Here is an 18347-nt window from a genome sequence, read left to right as displayed (position 1 = left end):
CCGTGAAAGCTGTAAATATAATGTGTGTTTTCATGTAATCCAATGCCTGATAAGTATTGTATTGCAGTATTTCTTCTCTTAGTTCTCTTTTAACTTTTCAACATTTTGTTGTAATTGCATATGTTTTAATAATGAATAAGTTGTTTCATTGTGTGGTTGTTATTCCACTCTGATTGATTGATTTGTGGGGTTAACGTCCGAAAACCACCATATGATTATGAGAGACGCCTCTTATTCCACTCTGTCTGTTTTTAAATTATTCTACTGCCTAATTTTAAATAAATGTGGAAGTGAGCCAGTAACAGAGCTTGGGCTAGAAGTCAATGCTAAATGTATTGTTTTCCGACCTTGTTAACCCTTTTGCCATCACGGACATACAGGTACATTTTTGCATTTCCCCCTGCAGTGTCACTAATGTACCAGTACATTCTTCATTATGCCTTCAAAAATTCGCAGCGAAATGCAAAACTCTTATTTTGCATGATCCCACTCACTGCGCAGTGTCTTGTTTCTATCAAGAAGCATGTAATATTGCCCGTAACAGTGTTAGTACTTCGATTAAAGAGTACGGAGCGACCGTGCCTGCCCTTCTTGGCTGGGGAGGCACAGCTGCTCTGTGTGCATTACCCTCACAGGTATAGTGACCTTGTGGCAAGCGTGCAATAATGTGTGCAAGGTTCGTTCTTCCATCTAACGCAGTTTTGCGGGTTTTTTTTGTTGTTGTTGTTCTAAGTAACTGCCTCTGCTACGGCACATCGAGTTCCGGGGTGCTCGCCGTTGCCTCTCTGATACACCGAAAAATGACTCCTTTTGACCTAACTTGCAGCTCTCAGCTACAAATGAGGTTGTTGTATCCCCTTTGTGTCCCTATCGGTCATCTTGACTTCATAATGCACCATATCTCTGCTTTTCAAGCTTTCCTGGTATTCTCGAAACCAAGCCAACAAGGGGGCTACGTCACTGCCAGAGCCACCCGACAATGACAGGGTTAATGGTCCACTGAATGACCCATAGAAACACTCTTATAGGCTCTTAGTAGAAAATTGTAGGTCAGACATCGTCAGCTTTATAAAGCTGTTTTTCTTTTATTGTCTGCTTGTGGCATTTGTGTGTATTACAGCTTTCATAATCATATTGTTTCTGATTTTTTCAATTTTGTTTTATTAAGTTTGTATTTAACAATGCATCAACATTTTGAAAAGCATTGCTCGCTGCTCCTAATTTCAAGTTTCTTTGCTACGTTTGTATTTATATCTCAAAAATGTAGTTTGCTTGGAGAGCTTCTCAAATGGGTGAAGCGCCACTCACATCATCTTTATTTAGTTCGACAGGCCTCTTCTCCTTCTATAATGTTATTGTTGAAGTTTTATGCTAATATGCTGTGAAATGATAAGTCATCATGTGAATTGTAATATGGCTGAAACTTGTCATAACAAAAATTACTCCTGTAAGTCTTAAATGAAATGCTGTACATGTGCCATCACCATACTATTATACTTTCAGATGTTTAATGCTCACTTCAGGCTTTTGTGTGCATTTTTTTTCGCTGTTGTCTTGACCATTCACAGTGGGTCAAGGCATTCTGTAATTCTGCGTGAGGTCGTGAAGTTCAGCCACTTCATTTACAATTAAGTAATGGCGAAAGCACTTCTGCGATTACAGTAGACTCCTATTGAATAAAACTCTCTTAAATGAAGTTGCTGCTTAAGTGGAACAACTGCCACTAATATGTTTGGTTTCATACTTGAATATTATACTCCAGTTTATCTCCGAGTAAACGAAACTTCTCCTAAAGGAAACAGATTTTCCTGGTCTTTTCAGGTTTCATTGAGAAGGAGTCAACGTTTAAAAGGAGTCTAATTTTATGCAAGAATTGTACAAAACTTCCAGCTGCATTGTACCTATTTCACACACACTAAAATGGCACTGAGATTACACCTACAACACAGGCCCCATGCATGTTCTTTTGTTCGTTTGCTTCTGTGATTCTTCTGCAGTTCTCCAGTTCTGCAGTGAACTGTTGAAGTATAATCGAACAAAACTCTACTTCTGATAATTTTGGATTACTATAAAAGAGCATGTGAAGATGGGGGGGACATATTCTAATATAGCACACCCAGGCTTTAGCACCACCATCTCAAATTTCAACATGTTTATAAAACTTCCAGTCATAGTGTACCTATCCAGTTTCCAGAAACCACAAAGCCCATTTTATCCACTATTCTGACGTGCACACTACCTGTGGGCTGTTGTTGATTTTGAGGTCAAGTTGTGTTAGTACAGTTAAACCTGGATATAATAAAATTTATAAATTCTCGGAACATTTCGTTATAAAGAAGATTTCATTATATGCAGGTTTGGTACGAAAATTCGGAAAATAAATGTGCAAATTAAGCAAAAAGGGGACTAAAGGCAGAGCTAACACAAAACACTTATTTTACAGTAAAAAACTGCGTTATTATATGGACACTCTCGGTGGGTTTTTGCCATCGCCGCCATGTTCCGTAACAAGTTCAAATTGATAACGGCCCCCGCGCATGGTAACTTTCACGAGCGGGTAAAAGTGCGCGAGCGCTGCTGAAGCAGAGATCAAATGAGTCGGCCCATCCCTATCGCCCAGAAAGTGCATAAGATAACATCTCCCGTGTGTTAGTACTGTTGTCAAATGTTCAAACAGAAAGTGAACCACCTATCTTGAACGAGCATAAAACAATGTGGGAAGGGAGGGGGGGGGGGGGGATCCCTTGAGTAGCAATAATGAACTTGGGTATTAAGGGCAGTCATGATCGCTGACGCACTTGCTATCTCAGCGAATATCAGTGCGGTTTCAATGGGGAAGGGACAGTGTGAAAAAAGCACTTCTTCCTGGAGCGGCCGTATTTGCTCACACTAGCGTTTCGTAAGAGTTCTGCGATATTGGATCCAAAAGAGTTGGCTGCCAGTCTTACTTCTTATAACATTAAAATTTTTTTGCTATTGCGTTCATTGCATTGCATTCAATGTGCGATCGTGTTGCGAGAACTAATTGGCTAATCATGAAAGCTACGGCCTGCAAACTCGCGGCGCAAGACAGAAGCGCGTGGTGAGTCGACCTCCGAAGATCCATCGTCACCGTAGTTTCTGAGAGTTCCCATCAGTGCCTAATCTGATATCTCTTGGTGGTGATGACACCGTTGTCTGAAATTAGGAAAAGTCACAGTTTCACCGCAAGGGCGTAGCAATGCATGCGATAGCAACAACTTGTAACATAGCACTGCGAACGGCAAGCAGATTGAAACGTGCAGCGCGCTGTTCATGCAGAAATAACGCACGAAAACAACATACACAGGACTAACAACGTTTACCGCTCAACACTTAACGCGCTGTTTAAACAAGAATGAGGCATGAAACAATCACAGGTATACATATGAGTGCTAACAAGCGCCCCAGTTATTAGTTCGCTGTGTTTGAAAAGCACACTCTTTTCAAAAGCGGCACCTGTCCAGTGAGTGAAGTGATCTTTTGCGCCCGGTAACTAAACACAACCATTTTGGTCAAAGTTGAAGGCGGGCGATTCTTCCCACCCAAGGATAAGCGCGCGTGCACAAGCATCTAACCCCTACCCCATTTTGCAGGGCAAAGTGTGCGTGGGAGATTGGTGTGCGTCGGCTCATCGTGATGATCTGGGTGCCGAGCGCGGGCGACTTTTTTTTTTCTTTCTTGAGTTTTAATATGTATAGACATGTAAACATATACGTTGAATGACTGCGGCGAGGGTGAAAAACAATCCGAAACTTTTCATATGATTGCTATCGCAATGAAAAAAAAAAAGCAAAAGTGAACATGGTCGGGGGCGACACCATGCACGCGCACTGCATCAAAAACGAAGAGCGAATGACACAGATACGGATACAGAGAAAAACTATTCAGTAAAGCACCCTCCATATGCAGCACGGTCCCACATCTTTGACACTAACCAAAAGCGTGGCACTGTGAACATGTAAAAATAGGTTTTTTTTTTTTTTTTTTTTTTTTTTTTTGAAGTGGGGGGGGGGGGGGCACACCCGCGCATGCGCCAGCGGTGGCAAGAACGGTGCCAACGCCGTTCTCGCTGGTAGGGTGCAGGCTCACCTGCCCACCTCACACTCGCACGTGTGCAATAATGAGTGCTCGCTCTCACCTGGTGCGCCGTGCGCGCCGCCGCCGCCGCTTTGCACTTTGTTGGCAGCGGGGGCAGCCGGGGAAAATGCTACTCGTAGCAAATGCCAAAATACGGACCGAAATTTCTGGATTGTCCGTGGAAAAAATTAGCTATATCAAGGTTGGCTCCTGCTGTTACTTTGTTACATAGAGTTCGCAAATACATGTGCTTCTATTGAACAACAGCGGGGAATAGAAAAACTGTTATATCGAGGAATTTGTTATATGGAGGTTTGCTATTAGCAGGTTTAACTATATTCTATTTTTTATGGGAATTTATTAATTGATTTTTTTTTGTAGATGTTAATCTATACTTAGTGTTTGCCTTATCAATCATTGCTTGTATTCTGTCTTTTTGACTTGTGTTAAGTGCTGTGCAAATTACTTTTTTTTTACCACAGGTGGTGAAAGAACTAAGACCGGACGTAATGCTGGCTGGGCATCGTCATGAGGTGAGCACTCTCTGCAGATGGATAAAAGAGGCCCACATAAACATGAGGGTTGCAAGGAAGACGACAGTAAATCTGGTGTTTTGAGATGTGTGCATGGCCAAATCACGTTTGGGTCACCACTGTAAGGAAGGCACACGAATAAGAGACTTTATCAGTTGCCCAAGAGCATTCTAGTGGCTGTAATGTGCCTGTGCACATATCACGCAAAACCAGGTTTATTGTCCCCTTCCTTGCAATCCCATTAGATTGTCAATTCTTTCTCGTCTATTGGCAAAAGGCACTATTTTGAGTAAAGCAGATCTTGTCAAAGCTTGTCAGATTTTTGTGGAGCATGCTTTCCAGACCTCTTCTGTTGTACGAGTTGTGGAACTCTTCAGAGGCCCCATTCATCAAAATCCAAAAATGAGGAGGGGGGGGGGGGTCACTGAATGTCACATCAGCTGTTAATAGAAAAATAAACTAATAAATGCCGTCACTGCATGTGACATGGAAGAGTTTGCAACGAGCGTACTCAGGGGCAGTGCCGTGGCGATCTTGTGTTTTGTATTGCTGCTCCCGGATGGTTTGGCATTTTTTACAGGCCTCCGAAAAATGGAGCATAGGCATGTGGGGTTTTGAGGTCATTATTAAACTGCTCAGTGCTGGTTAATAATGAGTTCACACTAGCCCAATCCCACACTTCACTCCGGGTTTTAAAACAGTTTCGCAGCTAATATGATTGAACAACTCTGATGCTTGCATTTCAAAACACCCATGACAACTCAGTCGACTGTTTGAGTAGGCGTGATTGTTTCTTGATCTTTAAAGTACAGCTCGGACTTTCCAAAGCTTCATAGCAGAAACGAGACAGGCACTGATCACTTCCCTGGGGTACAACACATCGACGACACCCTTATTGCAAGCGCCACTGGGGCTTACCACAAGCATTGTGTATGGCGCTTTTGTAATAAAAGAGCCAAATGCACTTTAATTGAAATAGAGAAAAGGATATTTTTTGGCTACAGACAATATTGTCAGACCTGACCTAACTATTTTTATATTGTGCTCATGCATAGGTTGGTAAACTCACTCATGAGTTGACTCTTTCGGACTCGCTCAGACTCTGGTCGAGTCGTGAGCCTGAGTCTGAGCAAGTCCGAGGGAGTAATATTTTGGGATGCCCGAGTCCGACTGAGTCCGTCATGAAAAAATTTTCATGAGTGTAAGTCCGAGTGAGTTTGGCCCAAGAAAATTTAGGCGATTCATGAGTATGTGAGAGTCCAAAGTGCAAGATATATTTCTTGAGTGAGTCTGAGTGAGTCCCACTTTATTTTGCTGACCTATGATCCCATCTACTCAGCTTCAGCATTACTATCGGACTCACCTGGATTAACCTCAATATTCATGTCTCGAAACAGTGTCGTTCATACATCATTTCAATTGTAATGATACACAGTTGCACTAGGCTGGAGTGTCAGCCACCTTCTTTATTTTTAACACCTTTTTCTTCTTCGTCTCCCTCCAGCCCTGCCTAACGTCCACATACACTCCCCCTCTTTGAAGACTCATCCCTCCTGGGGCAATACATGAAGACTTTTCCAATGGTCACAAACTCCAGCACACTGTCATCGTTGGTGTAACCAACCCTTTTGAGAATGCCATGTTGCACTGCGATCTGCACCACATGATAGGGTCCCATGTACACCTGCTTTGTGTCGGGAAGGCCTTATTTGACAAGCACCAGATCGCTCAATTGTATCTGTGATATCCGCGTGTTGTGACGGCGGTCAAAGTTTCTCTTCATATTTTCCCGGTATCGCTCGTAGGCTTCCGAAGTTTTTAGTTTTTTGCACAATTGCAGGCAGTCTGCAGTGCAAAGTTCTTGATCAGCAGGAAGCACGGGTACCTTTCCAAAAGCTGCAAAATATGGGCTAACGCCGATGCTCGCAGTGTGCGACCGATTGTGATGAGCAACAGCTGCCTCCAAGCAGCACTTCCATCCGCCCCGAAAACCTGGGTACATTGAAATGAACTGCTTCAAATTCCAAATGATTCAGCCATGCCATTTCCTGTAGGATGGTATGGAACGCAGCGTCGCAATACAACTCCTCGTTCCTTCGCCTAATCTTGTAAACGCTCACTGAGAAATGCTGGTCCATTATGTGATATTACTATTTTCATATTCTTGAGCATCTCTTGACTCAAAAGAGCGATCACACTATTTTCGTCTTCCCCTCCCGGCTGTGCAGCCACTATTCTTGTGCACTGGTCTACTACCACTAGAAAAGACTGCGTTTTTCTTACTCCTGGAGCCTTCTTCTTGAGCTCTGCGAAATCCAGATCAATGACTTCAAACGGTATATCGGAATGTTGAGGCAAAACCATCTCGTCCGTACTCTGAAGGTACTTGGCTTAGTGAACTTGACATTGATTACAAGACTGAGCATACCGTTGAACGTTCTCTTTCATATATTCCACTGGAAACGCTGACGAATCTTGTGATATGTCCTCCAAAAGCAGTCATGTCCACCTGAGTGCGGGGAGTCGTGGTAGAGTTCCAAAATTCGAGGCACCATTGTTTCTGGGACTGTGAACTTTTTGTTTTAGAACTTAAAATCTTCAGTTCCCTCCCACAACAATGTTGCATTGACATTTTCCTGATCAGGAATTACCACAAGTCTTGAAATTGCATCTACGTCCTTGAGGTGTTCCCCAGGCCTGTCGTGGACCACGAAAGTAAACTGCTGGAGTTCACTCACCCACCTAGCAATTTTTCCTCGAGGTTCAGCGAGGTTAAGGATATACATTAAGGTTTGGTGGTCAGTAAAGAGCGGGAAGCTCCTGCCATACAGGTAAGGTCTAAAATAGCGTACGGTCATTAAGACTGCCAAGGCTTCCTTCTCTGTAGTCGTGTAGTTCAGTTGCGTTTTCGAAAAAGTGTACGAATAGTACCCGACGACCCTTTGTTGGCGGCTTCGGGGAAAGCACTGCGCCTGTGCCATAATAAAAAGCATCAGTGTTCAGTTCAAAGGGCAACTTGAAGTCTGGAAGAGTCAGGACCGGATCCGACGAAATAATGGTCACAATGCTCTGATAAATAGATTCACACTCTGCTGTCCATTGAAATGGCACATTCTTCTTAGTCATTTCTGTGAGACATTTGTTTTTCATCGCATAATTTCTAATGATCGACCGGAAATGCCCTGCAAGACCCAAAAATACCCGCAAAGAGTGCGAGTCATATGGCTTCTGCATTTTTGCTATTCGTTCGACTGATTCCTGTTTTGTTGTCTTGGTTTGGCTGTCAAATACTCTTCCAAGAAACACCACTTTACTTTGGAAAAACTCACTCTTCTTGTCATTAATTTTGAGCTCGGCATCACAAAGTGCTTGAAGTACACTAGCCAGGTGGCATGAGTGCTCTTCCTCATTGCGGGAGTAAACTATTATATCGTCTATGCAGACGTTATAATCGTTCATCATTTTCCGGAACCATTCTGGACTGGCAAGGGTGTTTTTTTTTTTTTTTTTGTCATGGCATCTATTGAAGGTCTCGAAAAATGCTTCAGCACTTCTTCTTTGCAGCTTCTTTTGTGCGACGCCGTTTTATATTACTTCTTCAAAGAATAGATCCGCGCCCAATTTCTTCATTTTAGTTCTCTTGTATTATGCCATCATTGAGCAAAACAAGGAGATGATGTGGAATGTTAAATTCAAAAAGAAATACTAAAAGGCTGAAAGAAGTAGGAAAATTGGCCTTTTACTTGTTACCTTTGAGTTTTGCCTGATGACATCATGTTCTTTAGTAATTACTAATTTGCCCCCCAAAAAAAATTTTTAAAGAACGAAAACATGATAGGGAAGCAACTACGACACAAATAAAACAGATGGGATGAGGCCACATTAGCTAGATTGGTCACAATTGTTAGTGCACTGATGATTTGACGTATCTGGCTCAGTTTAATTAAAAATGGTGCAGGATTTGACTCATTTTTAATGTGCTTTTTTAAGTTCACTTTACTATCCGAAACAATCTCGTTTTGATTGCAATTGTTCTAAAAGGAAAAGATAGCCCGGCATGATTCACATTGCCATGAAATTAAGCCTAGTTTTCATTTTTGCATTTGGCCCTTTTGGAAAAAAACAACTGTATGTGCTCTCGTCTATTCACTGCAACCTTGTCAAACTTGTAGTGAATGCTCGAAAAGAAAGCTGGTATCCCTGGTTCATCCCGCTTCTTCAGGAGAAATTAAGCTTCTTCAATCCAGAGACCAGGCTGCGCTAACCAGGATTTTTCACCACCTAACGCGCTTGGAAATCTACAGTGGTTCTTGAGATTTCCTAACTTCTACTAATGCTTCGTTCTTCTGGACACAGAAACACGTTGAGCTCCTCCGCGACAGAACAAGCCATTCACACTGAAATCTTGTGGTTGTCAGAAACCTAAGCTGCTTTACTTTAAGTGAAACAAGTCATTCTGAGCCCCGCCGCGGTGGTCTAGTGGCTAAGGTACTCGGCTGCTGACCCGCAGGGCGCGGGTTCAAATCCCGGCTGCGGCGGCTGCATTTCCGATGGAGGCGGAAATGTTGTAGGCCCGTGTGCTCAGATTTGGGTGCACGTTAAAGAACCCCAGGTGGCCGAAGTTTCCGGAGCCCTCCACTACGGTGTCTCTCATAATCATATGGTGGTTTTGGTACGTTAAACCCCACATATCAATCAAATCAATCAAGTCATTCTGAATACTACACTTTTAATCTACCCACATGATGATTGTAACGTGAAGTTGTATTGTGCTAGACACATTCAATCTGGCAGTCAGTGCTGTTCTCCTGCAACAAATTGGTCCCAACTAGCACTCCTTGGTGTTCTTCTTTTGAAAACTAATTTGAAGCCGTAGTCTCAAACAGTCGCAAAAAGCAGCAATCGCAAAAGTGTCACCTTTGGTGGGCTCTGGTTGGCTATTGAGCAAAACTGGAAAAGTGAGGGCACCATCTACAGTTGAACCCCTTTATAAGAGTCATGCATGAGGTAGCAGTTCTTGTCTCTTACGCGAGCTCTCTTGTATAAAGGTTATCACATATGTATTTTCTAATGAACCCCTATTTTCTTGCAGCCACAATAGTGTCTTTTATGCCCAGTTGTCTCTTATATTAGTGACTCTTATAAAGAAGTTTGACTGTAGTATTTTCATCTACGTTACAGTGCTCTATAGTGCATGGACATGCCTGGAATAAACTAACACACCTTATCACCATTACTTGGAGATGAATCCTTGTATTTCAGTGGCACAGATGGTAGCTAATAAGTTGAACTCCTTGCCCCGCCGTGGTGGTCTAGTGGCTAAGGTACTCAGCTGCTGACCCGCAGGTTGTGGGATCGAATCCCGGCTGCGGCGGCTGCAATTTCGATAAAGCCAAAAATGCTGTAGGCCCGTGTGCTCGGATTTGGGTGCACATTAAAGAACCCCAGGTGGTCGAAATTTCCGGAGCCCTCCACTACGACGTCTCTCATAATCATATGGAGGTTTTGGGACGTTAAACCCCACGTGTTATCATTACCATAAGTAGAACCCTTTTATAAAAAACATGCACCTGGAAGCAATTCTTGTCTTTTATAAGAGGTGTTTCTTATAAGCAGGATACCACGTATGAATTTTCTTATCAACCCCTATTTCAATGAAAGCACACTAGCGTCTTATAAAGAGATTCAGCGGTTGCTTTCAGCTTTTGGTCGATGTGCCCAGCATTTTCACGCTGAAGCTTTCAGTGAGCATTTCTTAGGTGTGTTCAGTAATGGTTGTGCAAGCACGTGTTTCAACACAGAAGGTTTATGTCAGGGTTCACCAAGATTTCAGTGACATATTTCTATCACAGATATGACGTTGATGAAATGGACACTTACAGATGAGAAAGAACAACTGCAAGAAAAAGTTCCGCCACCACGAATTAAACCTACAACCTCTCGCAGTGTGACAATAAGCCCCTGGTACTCTACGATTTAGCTTTTCATGCAGATGCGCGACATACCACAGACGCACTTTCTCACACATTCTCTCTCGCACCGTGCTCTCTGTTGGCAGAGCTAAGCGGGGGGGTGAAGGAGTCAGTGACTTCATTTGTGAGTGGCGAAACAAAGTAATGAGGCATGACACTTACTAGTGTCGATAGTAAGCCCATGTCGCAGTAAAGTGGGGCTGATGTAAAATATTAGAGGCCATGGTTGAAGCGTCTCGATAGCAGTAAAAACACTGGCCGTGCTAGCATCTTGGAACTACCCTAGGGGCAGTTGCATTCTTTGCCTTTCGCTTTTTGTTAGCGTGTGATGGCTCCTTGTTGGAGTAGTACAGCTTCCACATGCACCTACGATGTTTCTCTGCCTAGCACCGACTGCTAAAATTGCTCCAACAAGTGCTGCAGACAGACAGTGATGTCGATGGGCACGATGTCATGCCTTGGTGTGGGCCAGCAGAATGGGGAACACCCGGACGCTTTCATGGCTCAAGCTACGAACCTTCCTTTGCCTCACGTGTTGCTGAAGTGCAGTCTGGTAGTACATGCATAAGCACCCTATTACTCGTGAGTGCAGTCTGTGCCGTTACTCTCCTTAATTGACAATGCTTTGCAGAAGTGCATATTGAGTACCATTGTTTAATGCTTGTTGATGTCATAATTGCAAGAGATTCACAATGGGCTATGTCCACGTGTATGCAAATGACTTCAGCTACCACAGTGGTTAAATCGTGACCATGGGCATTTGTCGTCACAATGTAGATGTGCCACTAGGCGTTAGTAGGGTGGCTAAAATGGGGAGGTGTGACGAGCGCGGCACTTTTTGCTTGCCAAAGAGGGTCTTTTGGCGCGCCGATGCCGCTAGGGGCTCTGGTAAGTAGTGAGTGGAGCACTTTGCAGGCTTTTCGTTCCGTGTGCTGTCATTTCCTTGCCAGGCAGTCGCTGCTTTATAAGTACTTCGTCAGTCGGAGCTTGCACGGGGTCTCTCTGAATTGCCTGAAGATGTCAACAACAAAAAAGAAGACCCAGCGTCGGCGCATTGTGCCTGGGTGCAAAATTTGATGCCTCAGCTCAGCCGTAGCTCTTATGTCTAGAATAAGCGCAGCGTGACGCGGAATATGATGGGAAACACGACGAAGGACTTCCAGCCGATGCCCTAGAAGAGTCTGTCGCTCACGAATCATGCTCTGCTGAGTCACCCTGAATATTATTGGGCGCGAAGACATAGCCTGGCGCCACCGTGCGGAGGCATCCCTGTGACGTGCGTGGTTGGACTGCTCTGCCGCCCTCCAGCTCGCAGCCGCGTTTGCGTCCCCTTTATTATTTATTATTTTTGCAGTACTTCGCTCAACGAAATCAGTAAAATACTGCTGGAGCTTCGTCGGTAATCTTACGAAGTGCTAAATAACTTCTTCGGGAAAGCGGTACACTTCTCATAATGCCTGAATGCCGGCGTCGTCTGCTATGGCAACCGAAATGAAAACCATGGGGGCCGAGAGCACTGCTTCTCCAAAAGGTATAGAGTTATTCCGAGTTGAAATGAAGCATCAAATGCGTACCAACAGTAAATAAACTTATCTTTGCTGAAAGAAATCCACGCGACCACTCTACGTCATTCATTGTAGGTTTGCATCTAAAGACAGGTCGTGGTTGACATGACAAGCATGCACAAATTTACAGTTTTGTTTGGCGCACATAGCCCGATGAAACACAGCGCATGCGAATTCCATGTGTGAAGCAGCACAGCATTCTTACAGCTGCAACCTTTCTGTTATGATTGTGGCAAATGTAAGAATCCCGCACGCGCATGCCTCATTCAGTGTCCGTAACTTTTCTCTGCGGCACGATCCTAGTATTTACAGTGAAATCTCAGTACAACGAACTTCAGAGAGCTGTGGCACTTTATTTGTCATTTTGAAAGGTCATTATAGTGAAAGCCCAAAAATTAACCATAAATACTTATTTTCCACCACCCAAAATCGACTTACCTCTACAACCCTGGGTCCTTGAACTCGTTTTTTCACAAGAAAAAACAAATCCACAAGTGAACACCAAAAAACGCACGTTTACATTAAAGAAGTCTTTTTTTTTTTTTACGCGTGCAGCACAAACTTCGCAACACGAAGACCTCCAGCTCATCTACATTCCTGTGGTGCGATTCGGTTCTTTGGTAACAACAGCCTGCTCTTTGCTTTCCAGTTGCCGAGGAATATCCACTTTCTCACTTAGCGAAAACTGCTTTCACTTCTTCGTTGCAAGCAGAGGTGAACTCATTTGTAGCAGCACCGCAGCACGTGTGCAGACTTGCTTTGCGGATGCGATAAGTAATCGCCGAAAAAAGATAATCACGACTGACAATTAGGGCCTCCTAGAGCACATGTAGATGTGACAAAGGAAAAAAAAACCTGAACCGTCGCAGCTGTCATCGCCTCTTCCAAAGAAAAAAAAGTGCTAAAAAGAAAATTTCTCTCGTTTCGTTTTCTGCTCTCTTGCTGTCTCAGGTTTTCCGCGTCCATGCTTGCTGCTCCGCAACTCCCACCCTGCTTCGCTGACCTTGCCCTCACATGTTGCCCTCACCTCTGCGCTTGTAAACCTGCAGCGTCAGCGTTGCAACAAAACGAAAGAAAAGAAAGTCCTCCATTTTTTTTTCTCTCCACACTATCGCACATCTTCAAAGAAGCAAGGCGTCCGTTCACTTTGCTGTCTGCTTGTGTACTGCTCCGATGGTGGGGACGGATTTCAGAACATGAGTTCATAGTGCTGAGGCATTGTTAATATAACACGGAACTAAATTAACGCTTGTTATTCTGAAAAGTTCGGTATTCTGAAGTATGTAGTAGTGAAATGATCTTACATTGAAACTATTAGCAGTCGGTCTGGGATTTTTTGAAAGTTCGTTAATCTGGAAAGTTTGTTAATGTTGGGTTCATTCTACCGAGATTTCACTGTATTGTGCTAATTTTCTACGGCGGTCACATGTTGCACATTCGATCGCCATTGACTCATACATGAGTGAAAAGGAATTGTGAATGATTGGTTCAGTTATAGAGCTTTTACCAAGGGGTAAATTGTGATAAAAAAATGCGATCAGCCAGCCGTATCATTTTGCGCCCTTGAATGAGCATGCTGTGAGGTTTTGCGTACTGTGATCTAAACAGTAAGTTCATGTTTCAGTGAAATTGTCTGTGTGTAGTTCTCGGTTTTTTTGTTGTTGTTGTTTTTTTTACAGCTTCATTCATAAGTTGTGCGATATTTCACGGCAGCTCTTAGAAGATGAACCAGTTTTCGAAGCTGACCGCGTTTTCACCTGAAGATCAAAACAACATTGACAGGAAGTGACAGTGGCTATATATGGACCCGTTCTACAGACGTAATCTATAAGCGAGAAACTCTGCGAGATGAAGTCACGGACGGCAGAGGCGCTGGCAGAATTTGGGGGGGGGGGGGGGATAAAATTTCACTTTATCCCCTGGCTACGTTACAGGCAGATGGAAACCATGTGTGTTTGGGCACCCACATGGGGATGGACAGCCGCGTTTGTGTAGTGGCACAAACTGAAGTTAGGTCACCTTGGCGAAAGAAGTAGCCTTAGCAGACTGGAGCAGCACATGTATGATGTAAGAAAGAAGGTTTCATCGAATGCGCTGGCCGAATACACTGAAGCAACTGGCCACAAAATGGACCAGAGTAGGGTTAAATTGACGAAAGCAAAGGGAAAAGAAGTGGACCTGCGAACTCGTTGACAATTCAGATAACGGCGCTCGTTCTTGAATGTAATGTCAGCAACTTCCCCAACATGTACACACCTACGTCCTATTTTAAAAAGCCCCACCACGGTGGTCTAGTAGCTAAGGTACTCAGCTGCTGACCCACAGGTCGCGGGTTCGAATCCCGGCTGCGGCGGCTGCATTTCCGATGGAGGCGGAAATGTTGTAGGCCCGGGTGCTCAGATTTGGGTGCACGTTAAAGAACCCCAGGTGGCTGAAATTTCCAGAGCCCTCCACTACGACGTCTCTCATAATCATATGGTGGTTTGGGACGTTAAACCCCACATATCAAATCTATTTTAAAAATACATAATCGGACTATTTGCAAATTCATTTTTTGTTTTGAACGAGGCTCCCGTGCAGAAACTAAAACGTTCTGCTTTTATGTGAGCAATCACAGTCTGTGATCATTTTAACACTTAAGCTCGAAAACAACCACAACACAGATAGAGAGAGGTGACAGTGGCACAGCCAGCGGCCGTGAGAATGCCCTTACGTACGTAGCGCATTGTGACACGCCACCAGTAACTTTTGCTGCAACTTTCTAGATTGTGTAGTCTGCAGAAATCCGCACACATGAAGCCAGAGCACTACGACGCTCTTCAAAAATGAAAACACTGCGAATTCATTGTAAAATCAATGCATCCGACCCCCAGCTTTCCTTCGCCACAGCGAGGCGAGATCACGTGATCCAACCATGCACGCCACAGCGATTGCAGCGCTTGCGCCTCCAGTGGTAGGCCTCGCCCCCAATATGGCAAGCTATGTTGCGAGAAATCTTGTACTTTGTAATAATCATGATGAGGGCAAGAATGGCTGTCTTATTTCCAGTGTCAGCGGTAACGCGCTGCAAGTAACACCGTTTGCTCACATTACTTTTTTCGGTAATTTAGTAAATAATGTACTCGTTATCATGAAAAAATAAAGCTGTTGCTTGAATTCGGCTAGTTAGAATGATCAGCAAGCCGTCCCTGCAACATAGTGCTGCTTATCAGTCCTGGTTTCAAAACATTGATATGTGATTGATGATTGATTGATATGTGGGGTTTAACGTCCCAAAACTACTATATGATTATGAGAGACGCCGTAGTGGAGGGCTCCGGAAATTTAGACCACCTGGGGTTCTTTAACGTGCACCCAAATCTGAGCACACGGGCCTACAGCATTTCCGCCTCCATCGGAAATGCAACCGCCGCAGCCGGGATTCGAACCCGCGCCCTGCGGTTCAGCAGCCGAGTACTTTAGCCACTAGACCACCGCGGCGGGGCTGGTTTCAAAACAAAATTTGCCTCTGCTGCGCACAGGTCATGGAGCAGTTGTTAAATACCTGGGAATACGAGGCTCACTTTGAACGCCTTCGCATATAAACAATTGCAATTTTCACGGAACCTATATATGTTAGATACATATATTTGTGGGGTTGAACATCCCAAAACCACCATATTATTATGAGTGATGCCATAGTGGAGGGCTACGGAAATTTTGACCACCTTTGGTTGTTTAAGGTGCACTGAAATCTGAGCACACGGGCCGACAGCATTTTCGTCTCCATCGAAAATGCAGCTGACGCAGCCAAGATTCGATCCCGCGACCTGCGTGTTGGCAGGAGAGTACTTTAGCCACTATACCACCGTGGTGGGGCATCTGTGTATGTTAAAGGGGTAAAAATTATTTACGCTGCAAAGGTCTTTTTCCGGTAGCTAAATAATTTAGGGGTTTCTTTATTTGTACATCGGCTGCGGTTATGTCTTGTCCACTAGTATTTGCAAGCTACCAGGATTACTGTAAATCTGTTGAGAAATTGTGATGATTTATTTTCAGACAGAGTTGATGACAAAACATCTGCATTTTGTGCCAATAATAAATTGATTTAACATGTGCCACGACGCAATAAACCTTCACATGCAAATCTCTGATACACATCAGGCCACTGTTTTATGCGTCAAGCATCTTGGCGAAAGTTTCCTAGTTACATAAGTAATTTACCTGAAATAGTTGTTTTGGTCACAGGCTTTATTTCGTTACTTTCAATATGAAGAGCATGGGACTAAAAGCTCTAGAGATTGATGAGGTACCGACCCCGTTACAAGGTGGCAAAGTAGCAGTATTATAGACATATGCTCTCACGAAGAATACAAAATAAACTTTACAAATATAACAAAACGTCAAGTATACAAAAATTACTAAACAAAGCACCGCAAATAGAGAGCGAGGGAATGCATATGTATAGTCACAACGTGGCATGAACATGTAAAGCAACAATTAATAAGAGGAGTGACCAAAATTTCAAGAGATGTACTATTAGGCAAAATAAATGAGCTGGGTGAAGTGTTTAATGTAACAATTTCGATTAGACAAAAGATTGAAATCTTCGTGGTTTAAGATGTTTAGTAGGGAAGGTGGCCTGCAGGATAATGATTGTTCGTAACACTTCTAGGGGTAAGTACAATTCACATTTTATTGTGCCTAGTGAAACAAACACTTGGGTTTACGTTTAGCTTAGCAATATGATACTGGTACTATGCTTAACAAATTCCTCATAACATGTGAAATATAAATATGAGTTTTAATAAAATGTCAGCCTCGCTCCCGCAGTGAGAGCGCAGCGATTCAAACTTCTGATCTTAGAGTATTTTCGAAGAAGATGTGTTATTTTTACTTCTGTAGGGTAACCCGTTACGTTTTTTGTAGGTAACGTAGTGTGGTAACGCAATTTTTTTTGTGTGTGTGTAAGCGTTACGAGCGATGCACCAAGAAATCTCAAAGCCCAGGCAGCGCAGTGGTATCTCAGAGGGGTTTTGTACTTTTGCCGAATTCTCTTGGTGCCATATTATTGGTTCACATGGTCCCAGATCTTTTTGAAAGGTGTGAACCAAACGTAATATGAAAATAAATGGTAAATAGTAACGCTATGAGTGTTGAGCACGTGCAATGCATAAAAATAGTGTTTTTGTAAAAAATGGTTCGCATGTCTGCTGCTGGGGACGTGATTGTTATGCTCTTTATGCGGGACTCGTACAAATTAACGAGTAACTGTACGGCGCTAAAATTGTTACATTTGGAGACCAATAATTGAACGCTAGGGAAATATTCAATTAAGGCTTGCACAAGAATATACGTACAAAACAGCGAAGCGGAGCTGCGCTAACGAAGTTTTTGCTCCTGGTTGAATGAATTTACTGTGTTCAAATTATTATGAAGCCTTCCAGCGATTTGCGTCTCTTAGTGCGCCTGCAGCTCCGCCAGAAATAACTGCAATATCATAAAGTCCATGTAAGTTGGCGTCGAGTCTTACTCGTAGGCCTTTTCGAATATGGTTTACAGAGATGAGACTTCGAAGGGCTTATGTGCCATGTACTGCCTTACACTAACTCAATCAAAACGATTTTACCGAAGAAGGGTGACCGCCACATTGCAAGGATGCAATTTTTGTGGAGAGCAGCGCACGCTCACTCGTATGTTGCCTTCACAAGGGTACCCGCGCCAGTGCGTGTAGCGCCCCAGGCGGCATCGGTGCGCTTTGGGGACCGTTTTTGGCGGCCGCTTTTCACATCTCCTCATTCTAGCGTCAGTGGGTGCATCCACGTCAAATGAGGCTATTGCTGCCAAACAGATAGGCATTGTACAAGCTTTTGTATATCACTGCTCAATAAGCACTACTTCTGTGAAATGATGTTTCACTTTCGTGTTTTAGTGATTCCTATGATAGAGGGATCAGCCATGTTTGTTTTTAACTTGCCAGCAACATGAACTGTCTGTTTTTTACGTTTTTATCTCATGCCAGCTACATGTTTAGGTGTTGAAACGATATCACTAAAGCGACACGTTACAACTGATCTCTAAGTATGTCATTTGAACTCTCAATAAAAACACATGTCACACAAACTTGCATACTTTAAATATTACACTTTGTTTAAAACAATTGTACTAGAAATGTTCAAAGCACTTTCCACGCATCTGAT

General features: G+C 43.5%; 1 protein-coding gene across 3 annotated transcripts in view; it reads left to right on the top strand.

Annotated features, from left to right (window-relative positions):
* LOC119161012 (Metallophosphoesterase) overlaps positions 1–18347 on the top strand; it is a 115029-nt gene that overhangs the window by 53729 nt on the left and 42953 nt on the right. For 2 of the 3 annotated variants that reach the window (XM_075880111.1, XM_075880110.1), the window contains 2 exons: positions 4581–4631; positions 10991–11185. In XM_075880111.1, the coding sequence (XP_075736226.1) occupies positions 4581–4631; positions 10991–11185 (246 nt within the window). The remainder of the gene's footprint in view (positions 1–4580; positions 4632–10990; positions 11186–18347) is intronic. The other variant, XM_037413326.2, reaches the window with a different exon arrangement.

The sequence above is a fragment of the Rhipicephalus microplus genome, chromosome X (assembly GCF_043290135.1).
Source record: "Rhipicephalus microplus isolate Deutch F79 chromosome X, USDA_Rmic, whole genome shotgun sequence".
In the NCBI taxonomy this organism is placed as follows: Eukaryota; Metazoa; Arthropoda; class Arachnida; order Ixodida; family Ixodidae; genus Rhipicephalus; species Rhipicephalus microplus.
This window is presented reverse-complemented; position numbering and strand designations above follow the sequence as displayed.